The sequence below is a fragment of the Thalia democratica genome, unplaced genomic scaffold (assembly GCF_965202585.1).
Source record: "Thalia democratica unplaced genomic scaffold, ktThaDemo2.hap1.1 HAP1_SCAFFOLD_1389, whole genome shotgun sequence".
Lineage (NCBI taxonomy): Eukaryota > Metazoa > Chordata > Thaliacea > Salpida > Salpidae > Thalia > Thalia democratica.
Window position 1 is genome coordinate 1 of NW_028140257.1, and position 12,140 is coordinate 12,140.

Here is a 12,140-nt window from a genome sequence, read left to right on the forward strand (position 1 = left end):
AAAAGCTTTGATTTATATCTAAGGCTCAACTGATTAATTATAAAATTATATTAAAATTTTATTTTAGAACAAAAAATTAGACTTCTTAAGCTTTATGATAAACTTTCTTTGTTAGTAGATTCTCAAACTTAAAATTAAAACAAAATAGTTTACTATTTTAAAAAGATATAACAATTACCTTTTGGCTCACTAAAAGTATGTTTATGATGTTTTATAATTTTAAGGGACACCAACGATAGTTATCTTTAAATTTGGATGTTGACTTTATTATAATGAATTTGATTTCATAGACTTATTAAAACTTTAGATTAATTACTTGAACCCTAAAAACTTTGTACTTTACATACATAGGTTAGAATTTTCACACTAGCTGTAATTATTCAAAGTTATAAATAGCTAAACAAACGTATTTAACAGCATTTGCACATTTATTATGATCAATATACATTGTAAAAACGTTTGTATTTCAAACTATATATAGGTCGCTAAATTATATAAAAATTTGTTATCATTCAAGTGCACTAAAACAATTAAAAATAATATTTTGACAAAGTGGTTAGTAAATTATACAAGTTGAAAATTGCAATACAAAAAACAACAAAAGTAAAACTTTAAATAGAGATTCGTATAACAAGCTACACACTAATTATTAGTTTAAGAACAAACAAAAATATCAAATATCTAACACAATTACGGTTTTCATTAGTCTACTAAATCAAAATTTAAAAATAAACTAAATATGTACCTTATCAAAAAACTTAAAACACAAAATTAGAAAAAATAAATATTTTAGTACCCTAAATTTTACAAAAATACGATAAGAAATTTGCAATTAGCAATAATCTCATTTTGCAATTATGAAATTAACTAACATAACATAAAGTATTGCATAATTAATAAAGCTACAAATTAAATCAGCTTTGCAGAAATTTTGAATGTTTTAAACTTAGAATAAGTAAATCAAAAGGGACGATTAAACTTCTTATAGAAAAATTAAACATTTTATAGTTAATATTAAAACCTTTACAATAAAATATTGCTCTTAAATTATTTAAAGAATAAGTTATAAAATACTAGCTTCAAAATTTTGTTTTCTATTGTTTTTTGCCTATATCTAAGAATTTCAAAAGTAAACATTTCAACTTAATCTGAATTATAAAAAAATACCTGTTTTAGATAATCAATTTGTATATGTTACAAATTTATAATACACTAACAATACAGTATATTTAATTTTAAAATGTTAAAATCAATGAAAGCATTGTAAAATACGTTAAATGAAAAATATTTAATTTAAAACAATAACTTTACTCAAGTAAATGATTTAAATCAGAAACTATACTTAAGATATGTATGAAGAAAAAAACATTAAGCATAGCAATAAAGTATATATATAAATATACAAAAAGAATTACGGGACATTAAAAAAGTTTATAGTCTTTTTTAAGTAAATATAAAACTTATACGTAAACTTTTAGATATAATATTTTTAAAAGTTTTTGTATAATTATGCATATCTAAAAGAAATGATTTCAAAAGTATAAGTTTGTATAAACTCGGAACAAGATAGTTTTCTCATCTGTGTGATATGTATAATATATATTAGTTCTTTATAAATTGAAACACACAACTAAATATACCAATTTTAACTTCAGTGCATTCCTTAATTTTTTCTATCCAAAGGAAAATTTACAAAAAAAATAAAGATTTTTTTAGTGAAAAACATCAAGTGAAAACCAATTTTATTTTTTCTATGTAGAAAAAGCTTAACCTTTTTCATCAATTTGTTTATCATCATTTAGTTTATTAAATAGTTACAAAAAATCCCTTATTATCTACCAAAAACCTCATCAAAGAAGTATGTAAGAATAATAAATAAAACTTCCAGAATACGTAAAGTTTAAATGTTTGCCTCGTCAAGCAGAATTGTTGATATTTCCTAATAATGCACCGACAGCTCCGAAATAACCTTCATGTTCAAGAAAGAGAGCTTTTGATTTGCCCTTGCTCCAAAACTCCATTGCATAAGCCAGCTTTCTCATCGACAGTGGGTTTTGACGAAGGAAGTTACCGCAAAATACAACTCTTTCCATTCCCTAAATGTTTTATATATTAATTTGCAAGCAACATATACACCAATAAACGGATTATTTTTTTAATAAGGATGCGCGATTCAGTCTGTAACGTATTTTTTAGTTTGAAAATAATTTGTGCTAAACATATAAAACTGAGCTTTTTAATAAATTTTAAAAGTGATTCTTAACTTTATTTTTAGTATACAGTTGTGCTTATTAAATGATTATTTGATTACAACTTTGCTTTTATAAAGTTTATTTTGTTTCTATTAGTATCAAATTATGCGGCCACTAATAAGTGTAAAACCGAAGTTCCGAAGTTTACAAAGCTGTTACGTAAAAATTCTAGTAGTAATCTATAATAAATGTGCATTTGTGTTAACTTATTGAAACTATAACCACTATGTTTGAACATCTTATGGTTATCCACATCGATGTCTTTATTATAATTGTAGCAGTAAAGTAAAGTAACCGTCGGCAAACATTAATAGAGAATTTGAATTAAGTGCATAGGGGGTGGGGATTAAAACACTTATTTTGAAGTTAAGTCTTATTATTTACATCAATTCAAAATTTTAATTTATTATCAATAAAACAATGTTTCACTCGCTTGAACCAGATCAAACAAGATCATAAATTTAATAGAATCTTATTAAAATAAAATATTTTTATTTTATACATAGTTAATTAAGCTACCAGTTAATGTTTACCGCTTGTTAAAATTCGAAGTAACTTTTGAGATATAAGTGATCAAATTTAGAGGGTTCAAGAGGTTTTTTATCGGTCTCGCAAATTAAAAAGAAAAAACTTGACTACTTCACTAAAAATAAATTGTCTCCTTCATTTTTTAAGCATTTGTTTAAAACTTTAGAACATTAACTTTTAAATTTCTTAAATAACTTTTAGGAAATTTATTTTTTTAAATTTTCCTTAAAATAATTATAAAAAAAAATCACATAAATTTTATTTTCAAAACCTGCTTTCTATAAGTTGTTAGTAATATTAAAAAGAACATTTCCGGAAACTATAATCTGAATTTCTTTAAGAATAAAGGAGAATAAAGGTTTTATTGAATTTTTTGAAATTCCGAGAAAGTCTGCTTTGAAATTTTTAAATTACATACGGATGTATCGGATTTCTATTTACAAAACTGGTTATAACTCACAAGTTGGTTATTATTCTTTTTAATAAAAAGTATGTTATAGTATACACCACTCTGAGCATTCAAATAGGAGTCAATTTTAATTTTTGTAAATAAAAAATGTTTAACTCTCCTTTGCCCTAAATTTAAGTAAATAGTTTCTTATTAAAATTCAGATTTCTTACAAGCTTAAGTATTAAATTAAAACACAATTGAAACAAAATAGTAATTAAGTTTTACCTCTCTCATGGCCAGCAACAAAGCAATACCAGCGATGTTGTTGGTGATTGTTACCAGCACCGCTCTTGACTTGTCTTCTGCAGTTGCTGCCTCTCTTGCTTCTTTCTGATGCATTTTGCCAAAACTACAAAAAATTTTATCAGTTACTTTTTGTAAATTTAAAAAATTATATTAATTCAATTACTAATTTTTAGATACTTAATTTAAATCAAAAGTTAACGTTGTTATTTTATGTTATGTATTATTATAAATTTGTATAAATTAATCAACAATAAACTAACAACAACTGATTAGCTATCGTAACATTTTACACTGATAAGCAACACAAAAACTTATTTCATAGCTTAACTACTTTAAAGATTTTCTCAAATCTTAAATGTAGTACTTAAAATTTGGGTAACTAATAATCATAAGATTTATACGTATTGCAAACAGCTTTGTAATCCTCACAAGTTTTAGTTATTTAGTACTTTACTTATGAGTAAACAATTTACTACTATAATTTCATAAAAAAAAGCTTTTACGAGGACTTATATAAGACATCGATTTAAATTTTTGAAACTTAGATAGTTTGAGAAACCGCTGAATGTACTATAACATTAAATATACTTGAAATAAATTTGTGTTCTTCAAAAATTTATTTTAAACATCACTGATGCACGAGTTAGTCTTTTCAGCAAAATACATTGACAGGTTCAATACGCGGAAATATAATTCGTAGATAAGACACACACACAAATACTCATACGGTATAAAAAAATCACCTCGATGCTACAACGTCGGAAGCCAGGCCGAATTTGTTGTACCCGCTACCGTATATATCACCAACCAGTTTGTCAACTTTTGTGGAGTCTCCTTTCGATGCCAACTTGATGGCTTCGTCGAATGTTTCACATCCGGTCAGCAAGCAGCACAGACCCAAGAAACTTCCGCCTCCTATGGAGGATCCTGTGAGTAAAAGTGTTGCTTTTTATGTGCTGCACACTTAATTAATCTATTTAGAACTAACTTATTTAATAACTCCGTAAGTTAATTAATTAAATTTTGTGTTTCAAAAAATTGACTAAAAGTTATATACCAGGGTTTCCCAAACGTTTTTTCCCCTTTAAGGAAAATAATAACCTTTTAAATAAATAAAAAAACCTATGGCCTCCCTCCTACAATATTTCTCAGAAAACTACCATTATATACACTCGAGAACTTTTTTATGCACTTCATCATCAACCCCAGATTATCTAGCGTAATTTTTACTCATGTCCCTTTTACTACTCACGGCCCCTCCTTTGACCCCTTTGCTGCTTATATATATAGCCCCACTTTGGAAAACTCTGCTCTGTACACTAGCAATATTGAGTTTTAGTCAATTTTTTAGACGCAAAATGTAGATCATTAACTTATGCACTTATAAAGTAAATTAATGCTAAAAAAATAATATATGCTAGATTGTATTTAAATAGTAAAAGTATTGAAGCAGTTACTTCGTTATTCAACATTGAAATACATATTTGAAGTTTTGATTTAATGATTTGATACATATTTGATAATTAATGATTTTGTGAGAAAGTCTTAAACAGTTTAGTTACTTTGTTAGTCATATTTTTTGATTGATATATTACAAATACCAGAACGAGGAAACAATTAAAGTTAAATATAAATATTATATTAAAAATAAAAACTTTTAAAAAATTGTGAACTAATAATTAAAGTTTTAATCACGAATTTGCATAAAAATACGTGCAGATAGATCGTGTAGTTGTAAAAGCACCATTTTAAATGAGTTTTACTATAAAATAAGCAAATATGTACACTATTCTTATGATTGTACTACCAATTAAAAACACAACCAATGTTACATTATTTATTTCAAAAAAAGGTTGTTGTTAAAAAAAAAGAAAGATGCTTATGAGCTTTGTAACTTTACTTTCATGTGTGTTAAAAATATTGTAATATACCTCTACAATTAAGTTTTACAACCTAAAAAAAACTAATAGTTTATATATTTCTAATAACTGAATAGTTTGGAGTTTTCTGACAGATCAGAAATAAAAGCTCACAAGTCTACTGAAATTAATGTTTTCTTAACATATTTCAAATATTTCTTAACAACAAGCCAACTTCTAAATTATAGTATTTAGTGTATTTTAATTAAAAATATGTAAAAGCTTGTAATATATTAAGTGTATCATAGCAAATTTAAAACTGTATAAAACTTGAAATATTAAAAAAGAGTATTGTCAAACTTTTAGACTTTCGTATCTTATATTAACTTGATTCATTACAGTCTTTTAATTCATATTCTAATATAAAAAAAAACATTAATAAAGAATACTTTTGTTTTAAAAGCTTAAAAAAAACATACTAAAAAGTATTAAGTTTATTAATAGTTTGCGAAAACTAAACGCAAAAATACAAAGCTTAAGTAGTTTGATCTTTTTAATAATACATGCAACCTAAGAAAGAAAATAAATCAATTCTACCTGAACTAAAATCAATATGGATTTAATTTACAAGCTAACTTTTTGTCCTTGGGTATAAAGCACTATTAGGTAAAAATTCATGTACTTCAACTACATTTAATTCACTTTTGATAAGAGAGTAAAAAAGTATGACTATTTAAAGACCAATAAATAACTAATTAAATAAAGTTATATAAACAAATATTTGTATGGGATTTATTTAAAACAGGAAACTGCTGCTTTTTATTGTAATTAGTTATAATAACTAATAAAAGTGATGTTTTTTCTTAATTGGAAAATTTCTAAAACAAAAAAATATATAATAGAAATATCTTTAAAATGAAAAAAGTAACGCGAATTGGACTATTTATATTTTTCTATTTTGACTTGAAGATACAAAAATCTAAAGGTTAAAAGCGATGATATGACCAAAATCATAATAGTTTGTTTAATAAAGAACTATTTAATTTGTATCATTAAACTAAAATTTAAAATCGTAATTTTTAAAGTAATTTTTTTCTGTTATAAAAAATATATTTGTAAGAAAACTTTGTATTTATATATATCTTAAAAAAAATAAACTCAACAAAAAGTTACGGTCTAATAATTTTTCAAACAACTATTACTTTAGAATAAGACCAGAAGTTTATTGTATCGCAAATAGCATTGTACAACAAAGATTACACCATAAACAAATGTTACATGAAATAAAAAAAATCGCGAACTGAACTTTGATAGTTTTTATATAAAATAAAACATCGTAGGCTTAATTTTTTTGAAAATTGAATTCTATATTATTTACTTTGCCCTATTGAACTAAAAGGTAAAAATTTTAGATACCCCATTAAAAATAGTCAATTCTTATTTGTCTTCTTCTTTGAAAAAAGTCTTTCGGAAAATAGTCAACTTTTGTTTGAAATTATTAACACTAAACAAAAATAAAACTTTTGAATTTGTTAAATAAATTAACTGTGACTTTATAGTTAAAAACTGAAAATAAAAACAAAGTTAATTTTAATAAAAAAAATTAAATATCTTTAATGGATCAAAAACATACAAAGTTGTTAAAAATTAAATCAAACTCATTATGATTACATCATATAAAAAATAGTAGTGAAGGTGCTTTTGAACCTGTACAATGAAACAACAAGTTAAAAAAAACTGACCAGATACACGCGAGTAGTCGTCAGGAGACCTCACAACGAGGAAGCTGACACCCGAACCGATGTTTGCAACAAGGTAGGGATAAGGGTTTGTAAAATCGAACGGCTCTTTGCTGATCGGATCATTTGTGTCTTCCGTGTTGGATATGGTGAAGCATTCAGACCCCAGGCCGTTCACATCACAGTTGTGGTCGATGTAGTGAATTCCTGTAACGTAAAAATTACTACCTTTAAACAAAATTTTTAAGCATCATTGTGCAATTTTTATTAAATTAAAACAATAACTTGCAGTCGAAACCTATTATATGTGGCGTTCTCACGGGATTTGTGCAACAACGAAAACAAAGGCAGTATACAAAAAAAATTGGACAAAAATAATATTACAGAAAAAAAAAGTAAATTTTTAATATACAAGTAAGAGTTTATAACAACTAAGTAAAGCGAATAATACATATTAATTTTATTTTCGTCATCTATAATATCTTTAAATTTAACTAAAATATTTAGTTTCCAAGCTTATGTTAATACACAGTGAATATCTGCTGTTTATAAATTTACACTAATTGTAGCATAAATTAAAGATTTAAATAATAAATTAGTAATCTACTGTTATGTTAATCCAATTTTTTAATGTGAAAATAGTATTTTTTTAGTTCGTTGGTTTTCTATATAAAACTTTATTTGTTATACTTATTTCACACAAAAATAAGGGAACACTTATTAAGATTTTGTACGATATAGTTATAAAATTATATTATGTATTTCATATTAAAATCATCTACAGCCAAAACTAAACATAAAATAAAAAATACATGTATGATATACCTTTTATAGAATTAAATCATTTGTTTGGTCTAACAAAGTAAAGTAAACAGTTTTGTAAATATTTGCACAAAAGGTTATGTTGGTGTAATTGAGTGAATTTTGTAAAAACAAAAAACAAACATGACTAAAATTCTAAAATATATATGTTTACATGGTATGACGAATCGTTTTTTCTTGAAAAAATATACTTATATGTCATAAAAACTAAAGTTATATAATTTGAACCTTTTTTTTTATAACTAAATTTAACATTTTTAAGCTTAGCACCAAAGTTTTCCTAATACTATTTGGCAGTTTTAAAATCTATAAAACAAAAAAAATATTTGATTACTTGCGCAGTATGATAATATTTATTAAATACTTATAAAACTAAATTTGTTTTTTTTACAATTAGAAACTTTATAATGACAAAATGTTGTAAAATTATTTAGTTTTAACAAATATAGCTAACTCGCAAGTATACCATTTTAAAATAAACTACCTGAGTATTATGAATTTATAAATAGAGTGAAAATATTTAATCGTGTAACATTACTAGTTTAAACAGAGATTTATTACCCTTTTATAGCCTTAAAATATTTTCAAAATCAAAAACATAAAACTATAAATCTGCAAAACTTCTAAAATTATAACATCGAGGCTTAACTTAAAAATATAGCTGAGTGTTAATTTTAAACAAAATTAATTTGTAAAACTATATTGAACTGAACCAAAATTGTACAGTATTTTGTATAAGCAACAAAACTAAACTATATGTAAAACAGAAGATAATTTAAACTGTATACAGTATTTTAAATTACATACAAAACAGCTATAGTCTAATATAAAATATATAACTACAATTGTATTTTAAACTAAATAATAGTGTAACAGCGAAAACCAATAAAATGAATAATTTTAGACTATCTAAAAAAATGCATCTAATTCCAATAGAAAAACTAAACTTGTTAAATGAAAATACATCATTGATTTAAATGAGTATTTATAGTAAGATTGTGTATTTAAATTTGTCAAATAATTTAGTCAACTTTTTATACTAGCTTGTAAATAATAAGAAACATAATTTTTAAAATGGTCTCTTATAACTTTATGCTGATTATATATGAATTATTCTTAGCTATAAAAATTTAACCTTTAATAAGACAATCCATTTCATCAAGCTTGTTCAACCTTACATCAATTTCTTTTAAGAACAACTCTTCAAATTTGTATGCACCTCCCCCAGTAGCTTGAAATGTTGACACGAGCGATGCAAAATTTTTTTCTTTAACCATATTAATGAAAATTGCCATTTGATCTGTTGGAAATCGAATAAAGTGCAAATTGCCTTCACATCCTTGAAGTTCCATGTTCTTCATAAAAATTTAGATTAAAAAATTTTGTTAATTCATAAAGAGGAAAAATATAACACATTCCTTTTAGACTAAGTTCAAAAAAATATATGTTATTTGTTTTATAAGAATTATAAAACGAAGTCTATGTAAGCAAAAAAACTTAAATTCTGTATCAGGGTTGCCACTTTTATAGCAAAAAAAAAAGCTTGAGTGATAAAAAACTAGCCTCAGTTTAAGATAAAATTCGAAAAAAAATTGGAAAATCAAAAAACTGAAAAAAAAGTACTTAGAAAATACATTATTAACTGATAGACTTGATATCTTGAAGAAAAACATAATTTTTGAGAACAACAAATGATTTAAAATTTATTAATAATGAAATTTAAAGAAAAGATCTAAGCTATCTAAAGTTTTGCAAAAAATTCAAAAAACCTAAGTGAGCCTTAGTTTTTCAAATAGTAAAATCAAAAAACAAGTTAGTCTGTGTGTGGCAACCCTGCTTTATGCATTTATTTCAATCAGATTTTAAATTAAAATTAATAAAATTTTAGGTTTAAAAAGTTAAAAATGATGCAATAAGGCATTAAGTCCTAGAAATATAAACAAGCAGAGCCAGTTGAAAAACAAAAACAAGTGTTTTTGTAAAGAAATATGTTACTGACTTACAACACTTTGCTGCTTATAAATTATGAATGGTTTGAAAAATTCAATAAAAGATTATAGTATATTAAAAATAGCATGCGAAAATATACATTTATATATTAAGTAAATTTACTATTTACATTGTGTATTTTATTTTATAATATAATGTTCATGATATAATTTGTAAAATCTTTTAATCAAAAAATAGGTTTGAAAAGAGTAGATTACCACACATTGAGTCAAAATACTACCATGAAAGACCAAAAACTGTTTTGAGTGACCTTAGTTTGTCTTAAATCACCCTTATTTTCATCTAAATTCGTTATTAACTAAGTTTTAAAAATTAAAATAAAAATTTTATAGCAATAAGTATCAATAAGTAATAAGTTTTTAAATAAAATTGGTTATAAATTCAAAATATTGAAACCGAAACAACTAATTCTCATTCAAAATCTAGAGAAAAAATGGACTAAGATTTTAAATTTATTTTTCAATTTTTCAAAAAGTTTTTTATAAAAACCAAAATAGCCTGAGTCAATCTGAGTATTTTTAAATTTCACAATACCCTAAGTTAGCTTAAGTTATCCTGAAATATTAAAAAAATTCAAACTGTCCTGACTGAGTGCGTGGCAATCCTGAAGACAAGTGGTCATATACTACTTAGCTTTGCTGATTTTGTTTAAAAAAATATTGTTATTATAAACACTTATTCAAAAAAGACATATAAAACCTTAACTTAAATTTACAAATTAATACAAGGTTGTTGACTAATGGACTGGCAATCTGTAGTGATTAGCTAGTTTAAGATCTTGGAAAGGAAAAACTAAAACTCAATATTTTCAAACTTTGTTAAAAATATGTGTTATGATGTTATAATAATAGTTATAATAAAAGTTACAGTATAACTTGTTTTTAGTTTTATATTTCTAAAATTTATTTTAACTTCCTACAGACATCAGTGTAAAAATTTGTGTAATAATAAACATACTATACTGAAAAAAAAGATTTAAGGAACTAACTAACTTATTTTTCATAAGGAATAAGTTTACCGTATTATAATATACAACTTATTAGCTTGTGATTTGAAAATTTCATATAATATAAAACAAAAGTAATAAAAATATATCTATTCTGTAGTTCTAAAAATTGTTTACGCTTAAAAAATATACAAACTTTAATTTGAAGATGCACATCTCTCACACCTGTCTGTCCATAAGCTGCATTGTTGCAAAGAAATTTTTGTATTCTCTTCACGGCAGTCTCTTCAGCCACTCTTACTCCCTTCTTTACTTTTAAGGGCTCAAAATAAACAAGCTTCACAAGTGTGCCTCCAACATCCATGCCAAACCAGGGAAAAGGAGCTTGTTCTTTTATGACATTGTGGTTTGCATTGTTGCCATTGCAGTTTAAATTTTTACTCATAATTTAGCTTTTGACTTATTTAAAACTAAAACAAAAGTTGTTTAAAAATTATGTACTTTTTATGTGTTGATTTTTTTAAAAATCAAGAAAATTATTTTAAAATGGATCAATTAAAATACTTTAATACTATATAAAATGATATAACTGTTCTAAATGATTTTCTAAGATTTTTTCTAAAAAAATAACCAAAATAAATAGTGCTGTTAAATAATAATATTAAACTATAGTGTTTAATCTACTTTTAAACAAAATTTTTCAACTACTATTCAACATAACAAAAATGTTTTAGTTTACACTAAGATTACTTAATAAATCAGGGTTCCCTCCTAAACTTCAAAAAAAAATATTTTGTTGGAAAACAAATTTTTGTGTATACTAATTTTGTATATAAACTTTGAATAAGTTTTCAAGTTATTAATTAGTAGGCGCAGTATAAAATAGTAAACTAATAATTACATGGTTTCCACTAAAACTAAAAACAAAACAGTGCAATTTTTCAAATTATTTTATTCTGTTAAAGGTATGATATTTTTTAATATATTCTAACTTAAATTTATTTTTATTATTGTTGTTGATGGATTTAAATATTTTATCAAGCTTAGTATCGTTACCATCAAAAGGTGTTTTTATAAGAATGATTTTTACTTTACATTGGTATGCAAAGAACTTTTCCTTTGGTCAAGTATTGTGCTAAGAGTTTTAAAATTAAAGAGCTACTGACTTAAGCTACTGTTTGTCTTATTTTTCAATTACTTTTTGAGCATTTTATTAATTGATTCCATTACACTTTATTTACAATTTGATCTTATTCTGTTGAGTTATAACAAAGTTGCTTTATAATT

At 24.2% G+C, this 12,140-nt stretch overlaps 1 protein-coding gene across 1 annotated transcript; it reads right to left on the minus strand.

Moving 5' to 3' along the window:
* Window positions 1-1,797: 1,797 nt before the first annotated feature.
* LOC145848403 (pantothenate kinase 3-like) lies at window positions 1,798-11,318 on the minus strand. Its single transcript, XM_082953893.1, has 6 exons — window positions 11,050-11,318; window positions 9,033-9,252; window positions 7,079-7,282; window positions 4,221-4,404; window positions 3,457-3,580; window positions 1,798-2,096 (listed from the first exon to the last, which is right to left on the minus strand). Exons 1-6 carry the CDS (start codon window positions 11,296-11,298, stop codon window positions 1,917-1,919), a joined length of 1,161 nt encoding a protein of 386 aa, XP_082810019.1. The 5' UTR covers window positions 11,299-11,318; the 3' UTR covers window positions 1,798-1,916.
* Between the last annotated feature and the right edge of the window lie 822 nt (window positions 11,319-12,140).